Consider the following 16,836-nt stretch of genomic DNA (forward strand, 5'->3'; position numbering starts at 1 on the left):
GGGCGGACTGACGCTACAACCGACACATAGGCCAAAATGACACAACACATAGGTAAAATTGATGATGTGGACGTCCAGTCATCCATGTTACAACACCATGACCATCTGGATTGGTCGTAATCAGCAACAAATAAGGTTGTCGATCATTGTTGTCTGTTTATGACCATTTTAAGTAAGGCAATTATGACCTTTTTGACCAAAATAGTAACTAATGTTTATGGTTTCGACTCTCCTAAACAGGCCACGACCAATTGGATCAAAATGGTCATAGATTTATGACGATTTCTTCCACAGTCACTACCAGAAGGTCACAATTGAACATATTTTTTATAGTGTAGCCTGGCCTCGGTTTATATAATGTACTTGATGCCTAGAACAACAGGAGTCCTAGTCGGCTACGTCGGTGGAGAGGATTCCTTGTCTTGTATGTCAAGTCTTGTCGAATCTTTCTTGTATGCATCATGGGCTACCCGAAGTGACCCAGGACGGAACCGACAAAGGGTTCCTCACCCTGTCCTTCCTGGATGGGATCTGACAAGGTAAGTACCCCCTGGTCCAGGACACCGTCAAGATGGTGCTCATGCTGACCCTGGGTCTCGTTTAAAACCAGACCTGGGACCAATGGCTCATGTTGTTCATTGACTCGGCGTGACACCAAGTTCATGAAAATCAGCTCTCGACGTTAACCCGTGGTGTATCCATGCTGCCGAACCTAACGGTTTGACCTCGAGCAAAGAATTCAGCCTGACTGAGGTGGCCAGCCGAGTTGGCCATGAGGGTAAGGTCGTCGAAGATGAACAATTGGCCCGACATGAAGAGTGCGCCGGGTTTGATCTGAGTGTTGATCTTGACTCCCATCGATTCACGACGATCGCCTAGCAGGACCCGTATGGGCCACCACTAACGGAACTAAATCCAGCGGATCTCGGGATAGGGGATCTTAAGCTAGGCGTCTTGGAATAATGGTAACAAGGACACAATGTTTTACCCACATTCGGGCTCCTTGAGGAGATAATACCCTACGTCCTACTTATTGTATTATTGCGTTGGGGTGTACAAAGTACAGGTACGGTGATCTACCATGAGATTGTAATGTGTCTACTACGGGCCCGACCCCTCAGTTTATATTGGTACCAGGGGTTCCTAGAGTTACAGGATCCTAGTCGGCTACGTATGAGGAGACAAAATTCTCCATAAGTCCAAAATCTAGGAGAATACGTCACGTCTTCCTGACCTTCCTTGGGATCATCATGGGCCACCAAGAAGTGACCCAGGACGGAACACACATGAGGGTTCTCAGCCGGGCTCACCATGTCGGGAGTCGGTATGGCGAGAGGGAAAACCGTATAGGACGCGCGTTGCGTCAAACTATCGAGGATTCGCACAGAGAGCTAGCCACCAACGAATCAGGTGGGTCGTCCCAGTTACGAGATAAAACGCACTACAGTTTCCAGTTTTGGGAACCTCCTAGAAGTTTTCTGATCGGTTTTGGGAAGCTTCTAGAAGGTTCCTGAACTGGTTTTTATTGGTTTTCACTTTTTTATTTATAGTTTTTTATTAACCTGTTTTTCTCTTTTTCTTATCTTCCTTTTTCTTTTTTCCGTTACATTTTTTTCTTTTTTCGTATTTCTCTTTCTTTTTCCCGTTTTCTATTTTTTTGTAGTTCCCTTTTCTACTTGTGTTTTTGTTCCTATTTTTCTTTCTTTCCCTTTTTTCAGTTTTCTATCTGTTTTTTCATTTCTTTTGAAAGTTGGTCGGGAAGTTCAAAATTTGTTCGTGTTAAAACATTCAAACTTCCAAAAAATGTTCATGTTTTAAAAAATTGTTCATAAATTAAATAATGTTCCCATTTTTCAAAAATTGTCCCGACATTTCGGAAAATGTTCTTGTTTTACAAATATTGTTTGGAATGTTTTTGTTCAGCTTTTCTACAATTTTTGAAAAATGTTCCCGTTTTAAAAAATGTTCTTGTTTTCATTTTTCAGTAGTTTCACAAAATATTCCAGTTTTAAAAAAAATTCACGATTTTTATAAAATCATGTTTGCAAAAAAAATTCAGGAATTTAAAAATATGTTCACGTTTCTTTTTTTTTTTGAAATTTGAAAAAAAATCTCGTTTAAAAAAATCAAGATTTTCAAAAAATGTTCTTGTTTTTTGAAATGTTATAGTTTTAAAAATTTTGTTCACAAATTTAGAAAGTGCTTGCGTTTCACAGAACATTCCGTTTTTCGAAAAAACTATTGCTTCCGAAATTCCTAAACTGATTCAGAGCTGCGCAGCATGTATGGTTCTTTAGGTCTAATCAGTATAGCGGTGCGTCATGTGTTCGAATCCCTGCTACCACATATATACTTTTTTAGCCTCAGTGCGCGTTCGATTTCGGTTTGCTGTCTTCATGGGCCGGCACAGTCGAAGCCCCGCCTGTGCGAAACGGCAGCAATTTGACGCAGAGAGCGTCACATAGGAGGTCTCTGGCGAGAGGCCCACTAGTCGAGACACCGTCAGCTATCACCCATCACCCAAGAGAGTTGCTGAGCGCACCTGGAGCACGCCCATGGCGCCTTTGTAGTGAGCACCCTCCTCTGTCCGAGCAAGCTTGTCCAGGAGATTTCCTCGTGCCTTGCTTCCTCGCTGTCGACGCCCACGAGCTAGGACCACACGTTCGCCTTATAATCTTCCTCGTCTTCATCTTCTGTCACCGGCAAACCTTCATCAAATGAGGCATCGTCGGTCACTGTCAAGTTTGTACTACTGAGAGTCAGGTCATTATAAGGACCATGAAATTTTCTACAAACACGACCAACAAACCTTCCGAGAATCTGGTCTTTTCCTACAATACTTAAGATTAACCTGTAGCTTTTAAAATGCTACATGCATAAAATGTGATGGATCAGGCCTAACTTTAACATTAGCTGTAGTTTGCTTCCTGCAGTATTTATCTAATATCCTTATTTAGCGCAAACCATCTTCATTTCTACATTTTCCAAATCCAATTTTGCTTAGCAAGCATACATTCTGCGACCATCTATAACCCCGTGGGTCAACAGACGGCCAACTAAGCACATGATATCTATGAGATGGTTTTTGCCATCTTGCGCATTAGCCTTTCTCTAAAAGAAACATATTTCAACGGAGAGAAGATCATACAGTTGTTTTTTATTCTCCCCTACACAAAACTTTATCAGTAAACCCACCTCAGCGCAAGTATATGCTTCATAGTCAAACTGAGCTTCTCCAAAACAAGCAATTTCAATTTTATGAAAGTATCCTGAAGACCAGACTAATGTTCACAACAGATACAAACAGTTTCAAGTTTATGAAAGTAATCTGAAGAACAGATAAATGTTCAAAACAGCAACAAGAAACAATCCAACGAACTGAACTTGTAAACATCTGAAATTGTTTGCCACTTGATGCCTATGGGCAGGCACACATGGTCCTCTAGCTAGGATCATCACGATAAACGGCAACTTGAGGAATTGAGAACCTGGGACGACGACGCCATGGCCTGTCCACAGCCCACCAATGCAGCTAGGTTACGCAAGCTTCGATCGTAGGTGGCCATGGCAGCTGGTACGCGTACTCCGTGGCATGGCGCTTGTCCCGGAGCAGGGCGTACTGTGCGTCGCCCAGCACGACACCAGAGAAGAGCTCGGCGTTGTCCTTGTGCAGAGCAAGAACAACGTTGTCTCCGACCGTCCAGTAGGCGGCCCGTTTGGTGCTCCCTGCGAAATAGATGGGGGCGAACTCCCTGTCGCGGCAGACTGGTGTGCTGCTACGTGCGGCCCCGGAGGTCCAGCCGCCGCCGGCAGACGAGAAGGCGCAGGCCCTGGCGTTGCGGTCCCCAAAGCGAAAGAGCGCGCACGTCACCCTGAAGTTTGCCAGGCTGATGCCCGCGGCCGCGTCCTCGTCCTCGCCGTCGAGGAGGAAAGCGCCCAGCATGTGGCAGCCGTGGAACCACGCCGAGCGAGGGATTTCCCTGTAGCGTCGCCTCAGGGGATCGCAGATGAGGAGGCCTGGCGCCAGCTCCGAGTGGAAGAGGAGCAGCAGGCCGCCCCGGATGTCGGCGAGCTCCCAGCCGCAATCGCCAAACTGCCCCCGCGGGAGGAAGTCGAGCGCGAGGTTCCGAGCGGCGACGGCGTCCGCCCACGGCGAGGAAGAGGAGGAGGACGGGACGAATACGGGGTTCAGGCCAGGCGGACGCGGGTGGCCGTGGCGCTCGTTGACGCGGTAGTGGCCGACAACGTGGTCGGGCGACGCGCCGTGGAGAGAGCCGAACCGGCGGAGGAAGCCGCCGCCGTCGCCCGCGATTACGTTGCGCCATCGCTTGCAGGTGCACGCGGCACGGATGAGGTGGGCAGGCGAGGGGAGGCGCAGGAACACCAGCTCGAGAACCTCGCCCGGAACGTCGTCAATATCTCCCTCCCGCGCGGGTACCCGCCGGGAATTCTTGCGGCGGCGGCGGCGGCGGCGGCCGTCCCCCATGGCCACCCGGATCTGTGGGATCTGGTTTCGCCCACGAGGAGGATCACTCCGCACACGTTTTTCTTAACGGGCAAGGGTCTCGAAGGAAAAAAGGAAAGAAATTACAAACCAGTCATTCCATCTTGCAAAGAGGACCCAGAACAAAAGAGAGTAAAATACATGCGCAGTGCTAATTACTTTACGAAAATGTCAAGTCAGTCCCAAATCTATGAAAAATGCAATCGCAGTCTTAAATCTTTGTAAGTGGTCCATTGCTATCGGCCTCTGACCTGTGTTGACCGGCTAGCCTGATGCTTTGACCACCGCCATGTAGGCATTATTTTGCACGGATCCTCTTTGTGAAGATGAACCTCTTTGTTTTTATTTAGTCCGCCCATTAACTTTGATCAAAGTCAAATTTTATAAACTTTAACAAATTTTATAAACAAAAATATGAACATATACAATAATGAATCAATACCATTAGATTCATTATTGAATGTACTTTCATGCCGTATAAATTTGTTATGTTAAATGTTTACATATTTTTTTATAAACTTGGTCAAACTTTATAAAAAATTATTGAACCTCCTCCTCCATGCATATGTTGGCCAGACCAAGCAGCGTGATGTGTCGTTGCGGGTGCTGGAGTAGGTTTCTCGGTCGGTGTACCTGTTTAATGACGGCAGGAGGATGAACGGGCAACCCATTTGATTGTGGTATATATCCACCCCATCCAGTCACGTCACTCCGACATTGATCAGACGCGAAAGACCGGGATGCGGCGCGGCGGCGCTCTTGGCCGGTGCGTGATACGTCTCTGACGTATCTATAATTTTTTTCTTGTTCATGCTATTATATTATTATTGCCATATACTTTTGTTACCATTTTAGATCATTTCATATTATTTTTCTGGACAAACATATTAAGTTAGTGTTCAGTGTCAGTTGATGTTTTGTGTTTGTTTTTTGGTTTACAGAAAATCAATACCTACGGAGGTCCAAACATGATGCCAATTTTTGACAATTTTTGTTGGACCAAAAGAAACATAGGAAGCTTCGGAAGTCATCGAGAGGATGCTCAGGGCCCCACAAGGGTAGGTGGCACGACCGGGGGTGGTCGTGCCACCCATACTTGTGGACCCCGTGAGGCTCCATTTGATCTAATTCATGACCTATAAATTCACATAATTTTCAAACCCTTGGAGCGAGACCTGCAACAATTTTATTGCTGGTAGAAGCCTATGTTCCGAAGCGAGAAAAGTTCAGATTTATTATAAAAGTTCACCGGAAGTACGAAGCACCTCCAACATAATGAAAAATATTTTTAAACTTTTAGACCATCAAACGACCACTATCGCCGTCAAAACGAACTGCCGGCGCTCCATTGTCCCCATTACCCTGCTGGAGCCGACTTGACCTTGTGATGATAACCGGGAAGTCTTCATGCACGTGCCCATGAGGACCAAGGCTATGTAGCCACGGTTGTCAGCGTTAAACCCTTGAATATAATATCTGAACCACCTGATAATATTAAATCTCGCCACACGACAAGAAACTCTGACCTCGTTGCCCTAAGAAAACAATAGGAATCTACATTGGAGCTCCATCTACTATGCCCAAATGAACAAACTCAAGGAGAACCAGAGCACGGAAGACAAACTCAAAGAATAAGCGCCACTATCTCCCGAAACGCCACACCTGCGAGAGCTAAAAAACCCTAACCTAAACTAGTAGCTGGAACGAAGGCACCGGGATTCCCTTCCCATCAACCAGCTATTGGAGCGATAGGCAAAGGAGAGGAAAATCTACGGGCTGAATAACAAAGTCTTGAGGAGAGAGTTTGCCCTAGCCAAGAAATAGGGGAGGAAACACCAAAGACTCCACACATGGTGCAGACACTGATTGATTTTTGTCCCACAATACACAAGGAAACCCCAAAGTGCTCATTATTATTGTTGATAAAAAGAACTTAAAGGAAGAAACCTGCAGATGTGTTGCACATGTCTGCCACACAGAGAAAGCAATAATGAGAGAAATACAAATAAGAGAAAGGCGTGTTTAAGTCTTTTGTCCGTACACTTGTCTGAATTTTCCCGTCAATTCTTGCTACAAAAGTTAGGCAGACAACAAATATACAATCTTCTAACATATGAACTCACTAATGAAATGCTTACAGTCCACTAACTTATATATGCAGATTTTTTCATTAGAGTTTACTAGTACATAGCTACCGGTCTATTACTCCAGTCAAAAAAAAAGTTACCAGTCTATTACTCCAGTAAAAAAAATTGCCTGTCTATTACCCCATATGTATGTGATAGCATATCTCAGCAATAACGGTAAATTTGGCAAGTACTCCCTAAAATATACTCTTTTTGCATGATAATACGTGTCTCATTCATACCATAAAGATCAAAGTATAAGTCACGTAATGACCGACATGACAAAACTGAAAAGATAGCAGAACATCTCTGAGCTTGACACCAACGCCCGTCACCTGCCTCCGGCACCACCACAGCAGCCATCGAAGAAAAGAATGACAGATCACCTCCTCACCCGAGCTCAACGCAGCTCCATCGCTGATATGCAGCTTTGCGGACCTCCAAGATGGCTCACCAAAAGTGAAGCCGTTGCCGTTGAACGAATCAGACCGGGGCAACACCCCGGACACGCCATCGAACTCCAGATCTAGCACCCCACCACGACTAAGACGCCGAAGGAGGAAACCATACCTGTCATCCACGAACCACGAACTCAGCACACATTCCGTCTTCCAGATGTTGTCGATGCAGACCACAATCTGCATCCGTTCCTAGACTACCTCCCAAGCTCCGCGCCGATGCTGGAGCAAACATCGTCGCAACGGCGGAGCCCGAGGACACAAGTCCACCACAAGGATGCCGTCGCTGCCACACCATCCTTGCTTGAACAGACTGATTTCCAAATCCATCTCCAACCATAAGACCGATGGCCTTGTCAGGGAGGATCCGAAGAATCTTTATTTAACACCGTCATCGTCGCCGTCGAAACCAAGACGATAAATTGTGTAAAAACCTAAGCTACGAAGATGTAAAAACGATCCACATGCATAGATCCGGTGACCCCCTCACCACCGACGACTGAGGTCGCCGGCGGAGGGGAGCCGCCGGAGGACGGTGCTAGAAAATTGGCGGTCCCTGGCGGCGGCTAGGGTTGAAGCCGCCAGGAACAAGAGGAACGCGTTTCGCCTGAGTCGTCGTTTGCCAACGTGCACTTGGTTCCTAAAATGTACTCCTAAATCACTTTTAACATTATGCCAGTGTAAAAAATACTTTTACATTGTGAGACGGAGGGAATAATTAGCACCTGCAAGCCAAATGATAACCGAGGGAGTACTCCCCGGAAACGCATCCTAATTTGTTCAAAGAATAAACATTTTTTATATATTTTTTTCCCAAAGGAAAATCACCCTTTAACCAGGCGTGCAGGTTTGTAGGGTCTAGGCCACCGCAGTCCGTCTCCTTCTCCACTCCGAATTCGTCACGTATAAAACGGCCAGCACCTCCCTCCCGTGGCCTCCCTCTTTATTTCCGCGGAACGGCGGCGTGCGGGACTTCGTTTCTTGCGCCTTATTTCCTTTCCCCATGGCGGAGCACGGAGAGGAGGACCTGGCCGTCGCGGCCGCCAAGATTCTGCTCAGCCTCCGGAGCAGGACGCTCGTGCGGTGGCCGGAGTGGATCGCCCGGCCGTCCGACGGTCTCCAGCGGCCACAGGAGGAGGAGGGGGAGGCCGAGCTGCCGCCGATCCCGGAGGGATGGCCGAAGCGGCCGCGGTCGCGGTCGCGGCTCCGTGCGCGGGCGGAAGGAACTGCGTCGCTGCTGTCGCAGAAGAGCCCCTTGGCGCGGCCGGGGCGCCCCGTTCTCGGCGGATCCGGCGCGTGCTCCGGCGAGGAGGAGGAGAGGGCGTGGTCTGCCCCGAAGGCGAAGCCCGCGTCTTTGACCGGGCGGAGGCCGGAGGTGCGGCCGCAGTACGGCTCGGCCTCGGCAGCCGGATCCGGCCCTTCCACCAGCGGCGCCGACCGGGCGCGGTCGCGGCGACGGGCGCGCGTGAGCGAGAAGGCGACTGCCGGCAGGGCGGAGTCGAGCCCGGAGACGCCTTTCGACTTCGCCAACGCCGCCGGATCGGGAGCGTCCTCGAGCGGCAACGAAGCCGCGCGGCCGACGGCGGAGCTGGGGTCAGACGGAAGGCCGTCGGATAGCCACGAGGGGCACGACTCGCCGGCGAAGCGCTCGCGGACGGACCTCGCCGCCGGCGAAGCTACGGCGACCGCGGCAAAAGTGGAGGTGAGCTTTCTTATTCCGTTCTTGTTTCCAATTCCTCGCGGCGTCTCCATATCGCTTCTGGACTCTCTCTCCGATCCTTTGACGGTTTGCTTTTCGCGTGAATGCTTCCTCCGTCGGTTATCCATCTCGCGTGTGCCGCTCACTTTTGCCCACGAAACTAGTGGGAAAATGATTTCGCTGCATGTTTACCTGAAAAAAATGGTTTCGCTGCCTTTTTCCCATCGATGATTCTTTCCCACGTGCGACGTGGTGTTCTTCTTTTGGAATTGCACGTCGACATGCTGTTGGTAGATAAATTTTTTTTTCGTTCTGACTTGCTTTGCAAGACAAGTACCTTTTCCTGGCTCTGCTTGCGGTAGGGGTTGTTGTAGGCTCATCGAATGCCTGCTGGCCGGCAAGGGCTCGTGGGCCGCGGGTGGCGGTATCGTGCCGCCGGGCCCACCATGGCTGCCGGTCCTTTGGTTAAATTTTTTTTAACTGTCTGTATTGTCACACACATGAATTTCGTCTTGTTTCCTGTCATCCTATATTTGAACCAGCAGTGCCTTTTCTTTTTAATTAAACTCCCCGTTGCGTGCATCTTGGACCAGTTGAGTTTTGCAATGTTGTTGCTTCATCATGGAGCTAAAACCCGTTTTGACTGATGCTGTGCAGGAGCAGAAGACCAAGGAGGATTACCGGGACGAGAAGGGCCACCTGCTGTTCGACCTCAACGAAGCTTGGGGTGGTAACTAACACTAGCAGGCGATCGAGCAGAGGATTTTTCAAGCTAGTTCCTATTTCGTCTGCTCTCATGTGTACATACAATTAGCTTAGACAAAGGGGGATTAGTGAGTGAGTACACTCGTCAGCACTACTAGATTTGTCAGGTTGGTTTAATCAGTCTGCTCTGTTCGCCTCTGCTGTGCTGTGCTATATGCACTGGATATTGTTTGTCATTCAGAAAGTCGATCAAGAAAAATATGATGCACATTATGTATTGCAGCGCACAACAAAACACAACGCTGATGTACGTGGAATTGTGGATGGTTTTGTGAGTTGGATATGTCTCCACTAATCGTCCATGAATGATTTTAGCAATCTAAAGTCAAGGTACACATGACTGTCTAGAAAAAAACACCAAACTTATAAACAATCACTGACAGCCACTTAATCAGGCTCCTCTGTCGAAATGAACTGACTACACAATTCCTGGAACTGCTGGCACATATAATCACTTTCACCCCAAAGTATTATCCTAAATCAAATACTGCGCCAATCTTTCTCAAAAAATATTGAAACTACAATGTCACTTCTGAAATGCAGTGAATTGCGAAAAAACCACCATATTTGAAGTTCTCGTCCGGAATTGCCACCACATTTCTTGCGCGCCCCAAAAATCTACCGGTTTTCTTACTAATTTTCTCAATAAACACTGATGACCGTTTTGAATTGTTTTAAATCCGATTTCTGACATGTCGGGTCCACCTGTACTCACTGACGTGGCACAAAACGGCCACACAAACGGCATTGACCGTTAAGTTGGACATGGGACCCACCTGTCAAAGCTTGTCACCATATTTATCTTTCTGCCATTTCATCGAACAACTTGTGCAGAGAACGGCAGCGGTTCTTGGAGCTCGTGTTGGTTCTCGTCGGCGGACTGTGTTGTGGCCTAGGATGGAGGTGAGGTGGTTTGTGGGGTCGGAGTCGCTGGGGTTGAACGGGTCTCGCCGGCGTCGAGGATCATTGTGGCCTCCTGCCATGGCCTCCGGCCACAAGCTCATGCCTCCACCGCCTCAGCGTGAGACGTGGCCTGCACCATCGAGGCCATCTGACGCATCACGCGCGTCATGGCAGTGCCCTCTGGCTTGGCAGCCGACTCCGTCCAGGCGTGTCCTGCTGCTGACCCGCTCGCCCATGACCACGCTGCACCTGTTCGATGGAATGCCTCCAAAGAGAGGAAGAATATTTGGGAGAGACAAGGCTGCTGACGGGTGGACCCCTTGTCCAACTTAAGAGTAAACAAACAGTTTTGATGTTTTTGTGCCACATCAGTGCTTATAGGTGGACCCGACATGTCAGGACTCGGATTAGAATGGTTCAAATCGGTCATTAGTGTTTATTGAGAAAATTGGTAAGAAAAAGATAGGTTTTTTAGGCGCGTAAGAAATGTGGTGGCAATTCCGGATGGGAATTTCAAATGTGATGATTTTTTTGCAATTCACTCTCTAAAATGTAAGGTTATACTATGACAATTTCCAATCTTTTCTCTACGAAAACTTGTAGAGGAACAATATGCAAGAAAAATGTGACTGGTTAGGTCTAGTTTTAGCATTAACTATGTTTTCTCTCTTACAATATCTATCTGATACCATGCTTTCCCACAAACCATCTTAATTTTCAATTTTCTGTACCCGTTTATTAAGCAAGCATAATTCAGTGACCTTCCGATCTATAGCCCCAGACCACCTTGGTATATAAGTTGGCAGCCAATTAACCAATCAACAAGATGATGTCTAAGAAAATGTTGGAGTTCCTCTACCCCCCGCCAGCGCCGCCGCTGGTGCACCTCCTCTCTAGTGATCTTAGGGCCATGGCAGCGCGGTGGATCTTGGCCCTTGCCGGTGGAAAGGCTCTATTTTTATATGTTCTTTTGAGTTTTGTTAGGTTTTGTTCTTCTTAGGAAGACGAGACAGGGCGGCTCCCTAAAGATGGAATAAGATTCTCACCGCCTAGCCTCTGTCCTGTTGAAAATATGCCGTAGAGGCAATAATATTATATTATTATATTTCTGTGTTCATAATTAAGAGTATATATTCTATGCTATAACTGCTATGATCATGGAATATGTGATTCAGTGGAAAGCTCATATGTACGTGTTGAATGATAAACGGTAAAATAAGATTCATAGTCTCGCCTCTAAGACTAGCTTAAGTGTTGTTGATGATCATGTTTTTCCGGATATTAGGATATCGTTAAGTGTAAGGATAGTCCTAAAACAACATTGAGAATATGACATTGGAAGAACGATTGTATTGAATCGACCCAAACTTGTTTGTTATACTTTGAGATATAAACATCAGAAGTCAAATATTATAACATGGGGAGTTAACGTGTGATTTAGTTCCTTAGACCATGAGAGTATCGTAGTCTCTTCTTACCGTACGATACACTTTAGGGTTGCTCAAACGTCATCTGTAAAACGGTGATCATAACGACAAGTTACAGCTTCATCGGAAAGTTTGACAAGGGACTAGATAGCTCGAGAGGGGGATTTACTCCTCCGACGATGGAGAGATATTCATAGGACCCTCTCAGTGTGACGACATCCGTCATCATTCGGCCAGACATAGGTGACTTTGTCACGGGGATGGCAGAACATGTCAACAAGGAAGAAGAACAAAATCGGTAACGAGGGGACCGGTATAGTGAGCATGTGTTCTCAAGAGGATACCGATTTATCTCACCTTGGGTTTTGCATAATATCACGATGCAAAGTGAATAGCACATGATAACCAAAGGCTCACTCGAATATCATTCGTGTACTCATAGGGATCGATACGGATGTCCACGGTTCCGCTATCGGTCATTGAACGAAAGGGGTTCTGTTCATGTCTATGTTTTACCGAACCTACAGGGTCACAAGTTTAAGGAAATTACGATGTGTTGAGTGTTAGTAGGGCATGACTAATGAGAAAATATTTGTGAAATAGTTTCACTGATATTCGAAATAGTTTCGAAAGGAACTGGAAGCGTTTTGGGGTCATCACACACACACACACACACACACACACACACACACACACACACACACACATATATATATATATGGAAAATGTTTTCGGAGATTTTAAATTATAACAATAAAAGAATCTCATAATAGTTAGGAGCCTTTTATATTTAATTTACTATCAACGGGTCTTAAAAGGCTCTCAGGGGCAAAACTAAGAATAGTGGCGTCATAGGAAAGGCGTCTGTAACTGCTTGATGGATGATCTTCGGTCTATTGGACGGTTCATATGGCCTGTCTTGGGATTGTCTCTATGGATTTGGCGGTGTTCGTGGACTTCGGTGGAGGTGCTCTCATTAGGGGTTTCTTTGTTATATACTCCCTCCGTTTCTAAATATTTGTCTTTCTAGAAATTTCAAATGACTACATACGGATGTATGTAGACATATTTTAGAGTGTAGATTCACTCATTTTGCTCCGTATGTAGTCATTTGTTGAAATGCCTAGAAAGACAAGTATTTAGGAACGGAGGGAGTAGTAGTTTGGAGGTTGATGGTCGTTTCGTGTTGGGTGTGTTTGTAGGGCTAATCGTGCGCTTTTGAAGTTGCATGCTCTCTGAGTAGTCCGCATGTTATTGGTTTGTATCGGCTTTCGTCTGATTTTTCGTTTATTAACTCACAATTCTCTTCGCTTAATTAATCGATGTGGCAAATCTTTTGCCTCTTTTTTTAAAAAAAATACGATCCTCACTGCGACAGAGCGGAGCGCTCACGTCACCCTGAACTTTGACATGCTGAAGCGCGCGTCCGCGTCCGCGCCGTCAAGGAGGAAGGCACCCTGGAGCAGAGGGCCTCACGCCGCTGCCACGAAACCGCGCTGACGCCAACCAGCAGAGGGCCTCGCCAGATTCGCCGCCCGCCGAGGACCCGCCCGTGAGGTCGTGGCCCACAGCGCAAACCAACCGCGCGAGCAGCACGCTCTCCGTCGCCCGCATTGCCTTGGGACTCGGCGCGCCCGTCTAACCGCCAACCAACCGCGACCTATGGGTGTGTTTGGTTTGAGCCCCAGCTAGCCCTACCAATTTTTGGTATGACCAAATCAAGGGCATGACCAATATATTGGTAAGTAGTTTTTGTTTGGATTGTAGCCCAGTTGCTGCCCAAAATTTTGGCAAGTCTTCCGTTTGGTTTGCACCGCTGACCTGAATGACTACACTAGACTTTGGAATACTTCACACGTCTATTATCTAAATAAAAACAAAGATGCATACAAGAGAAAAGAAATATGCTTGCCAACAGAATGACACGAGACAGCCACAGCCGGAAGTTTTTAGTACACTAGTCCTCGCCCAGCGCAGGAAAATATCACGCTGCATGCACTTTATTTTTTTTAAGCACCAAACTGCATGCCCTCACTAATCGTTGCGACTAAAACGACTAATTACAGGCCAAAAGATGCAAAACGCCCGGCTGCATGCACCGCATGTGACATTACATGGACAAAGTCGCGACGCCAATTTATTGGCGGAGCTTTTCTCCGCCCATGGCTCGCCCGCGTGTTGGCGCGATTTACACGGGCCCGCGGCGGCTGTGCTGGGCACGCCAATTTTTTGGTAGTGATCCAAACAGCTAACAAATGCCATGGGCTAGCCAATTTTTTGGTGTGGTCAGATTTGGTGGTCATCCAAACACACCCTATTTCTTCACCCCTCCCGGCCTCTCCTCCCGCAGCCCCCGCGACCTATTTCTTCACCCCTAGGCCCCCGCGTCGCCGGCGCAGCCGCCCCATCCATCCGTCGTCCACCCGTCATCGCCGCCCTTGGCACGTGCAGTGTGGATGCGCTGGTTGATGAATGCAGTGTGCCATCACTCTGCGCACGCCATCATAATGGCGGACCACCACCAGCTGCCCCCGCCGTTCGCGTGCAGCAACTGCGTCACCGAGCGCGCCATCGTCTTCTGCTTCGCCGACGGCGCCAGGCTCTGCCTCCACTGCGACGCCGCCCTGCACGGCGCCAGCCCGCTCGCGAGCCTCCACCGGCGCGCCCCGCTCTGCGACGCCTGCGATGCCGCGCCTGCCGCGCTCCGCTGCCAAGTCGGCGCCCACCTGGCCGCGCTCTGCGCCGACTGCGCCGACCACCTGGCCCCGCCGGACGGCGGCGCCTCCCTCGTGGAAGAGTACACCGGCTGCCCCACGCCCGCCGAGATCCTCCGCGTCCTCTCCGTCGAGGCGCCGTCGTCGCAGGATGACTTCGACGCCTGGCTCGCCGACGTCCTCCCACAATTCCTACAGGAGATTCAGGTACCACATCTACTTGGTTAATTTCTAAATTTCACTTCCTTTTTGCGCCAGTATATTATGCAATTGACGGAGACTCTTCTTGATGATCTTGTGTGCCAAATCTTACATGGTCGGTGATACATTGTGTGTGATCCAGTGGCTGAATTCAGTGGTTAGTGCTGCTCCGGCTATGTATCGATCAAAGGGGAATGATATAGAGAAGAGAGAATGATGACAATAAAGTGAGTCAGAGAGAGTGTGAGTGATTAATGAAGGGATATGAGGAGTACATTGTGACAAACAAGGAAGTGGGGAGTGTGCTATCTTTGATGTAAAAAAGGAAGATTTCTTTCATGATACATGTAATGGTGGATCGATGATCTAAGGATCATATGAATGATTAATGAAGGATAGCATGCATATTCAGTTCTCCTCTCAATTTTTGTGGTGCCAAGCTTGATCTTTATCCAACTAACTGATTAACTGATTCACAGTACCTTCTAATCACTATTGAATGCATATGTTAGTTAGTTTGACTGTATACACCACACAAAAAGCAAAAAGAAAATTAGACAGACACTCCTACAGAACCAGTGAACCCTCAAGACACAAAAGGCACACCTGAAGGATTTTTCCTTAACAAAATGTAGTATTTTGACTATTTGAGTATGAAAAATGTGCAGTTGCAATCTTGCTTTTTCAATGAAAATAGGGGACTGCTACATACTCAATATGGATCGGAGGCTAATTATCGACTTCCAAGTAAAAAAAATGAAAATAACTTTCATTTAGTAATATATAACTGAACCAACTAAAAACCTTCCTTCTTTTCTGGCACACAAAGCCAACAATGCTAGCTTATAAGTGCCAAGATAGGTTTCACTGCCTCGATGAATCGACAGGTAATTACGATTGAATATCTCTCTTACCGATTAAGTAGGATGGTGCATGAGTGGTGCTCTCAATACATTCATGGAGGATGGATCTCAAATCTGCGTTGCGAATGGGACAACAACAATAGTAGGAGATCAAAGAGGCACCAGCACCAGCAACTTCAGCTGTGATGGTTGGAACAATGCCTGCTCAACTACCTGTGCTCCACAATGTTCTGGGCTTGAGAATACTATAATGGAGTATTTGTTGGTCATCACTCAGCTGGACCTTCACTTACTTTTGAGGTACATACATACTTACTTCCTCCATTTCAAATTACTCGTCACAGAAATGGATGTATCTAGAACTAAAATACATCTAGATACATCCATACCTGCGACAAGTAATTCGGAACGGAGGGAGTACATACCGCTCACTCGCACTGCTAATTAACACAATTAATTTGCATCCCAGTTATTTGACAAAGACAGTAACATTGCTTGGCGGCAACAGCAGCTGCCACCATCGATCTTCCACATCTTATCATCATCATACATTCATACTCATCTTATAACCCATCCACATCGTCGTGCCAGCCGGTCATGACATCGACTACTCTTCTACAATCCATGGGCAACGATTATTATACAGACATAAAAGTATGCGAGTTTGAATTTGAATTTGAAACAATGTTGCAGGTTCTGCAAGCAGATCATGTACGCATCCCGAAAAGCGAGTGCGGACACGCGAAAGCGAATTAAGGGCAGATTCGCCAAGGCTACCAATGAACACCAACACATACTACACTCAGATGCAGCATAAATTCACGATTGAATAGATCAGATAGATCCTTTTCTTATTTTTTCTCTTTTTTATATATATTCCTTTTGCATATAGACAGTGCATATAGACAAAAATCAAACATTTTTTAGTTACATCATCATTTTTTCGCTGTAAATAATGCCTCAACACATTACAGTGGGTCATGCCTAGGTAGAACACTCTTGTATACAGCACACAAATACATACCTCTTAATCCTTTTCTCATTTTTCTGTTATTTTTTCTTAACCTTTTTGATAGTTTGTGGCTCACTCTTTTTAGAGAGATAGTTTTGGGACACATTGTATTTAGGGAGGTACTTATGGTAGCTGGTACCAAGATGTAATAATATTTTTTGGCC

At 47.0% G+C, this 16,836-nt stretch overlaps 3 protein-coding genes across 3 annotated transcripts; 2 read left to right on the forward strand and 1 right to left on the reverse strand.

Annotated features, from left to right (window-relative positions):
• Nucleotides 1-3,287: 3,287 nt before the first annotated feature.
• On the reverse strand, nucleotides 3,288-4,564 carry LOC123107578 (uncharacterized). The gene has a single exon (XM_044529550.1). It carries the CDS (start codon nucleotides 4,484-4,486, stop codon nucleotides 3,533-3,535), a length of 954 nt encoding a protein of 317 aa, XP_044385485.1. The 5' UTR covers nucleotides 4,487-4,564; the 3' UTR covers nucleotides 3,288-3,532.
• A 3,481-nt stretch (nucleotides 4,565-8,045) lies between these two features.
• Nucleotides 8,046-9,765, forward strand: LOC123107579 (uncharacterized). The gene is made up of 2 exons (XM_044529551.1): nucleotides 8,046-8,790; nucleotides 9,445-9,765. The coding sequence occupies exons 1-2, from the start codon at nucleotides 8,092-8,094 to the stop codon at nucleotides 9,523-9,525; spliced, it is 780 nt and encodes a 259-aa protein (XP_044385486.1). The 5' UTR covers nucleotides 8,046-8,091; the 3' UTR covers nucleotides 9,526-9,765.
• Nucleotides 9,766-14,188: 4,423 nt separating this feature from the next.
• On the forward strand, nucleotides 14,189-15,208 carry LOC123107580 (putative zinc finger protein CONSTANS-LIKE 11). Its single transcript, XM_044529552.1, has 2 exons — nucleotides 14,189-14,803; nucleotides 14,940-15,208. The coding sequence occupies exons 1-2, from the start codon at nucleotides 14,339-14,341 to the stop codon at nucleotides 15,012-15,014; spliced, it is 540 nt and encodes a 179-aa protein (XP_044385487.1). The 5' UTR covers nucleotides 14,189-14,338; the 3' UTR covers nucleotides 15,015-15,208.
• Nucleotides 15,209-16,836: the final 1,628 nt, after the last annotated feature.

Source organism: Triticum aestivum, chromosome 5A (genome assembly GCF_018294505.1).
Source record: "Triticum aestivum cultivar Chinese Spring chromosome 5A, IWGSC CS RefSeq v2.1, whole genome shotgun sequence".
Lineage (NCBI taxonomy): Eukaryota > Viridiplantae > Streptophyta > Magnoliopsida > Poales > Poaceae > Triticum > Triticum aestivum.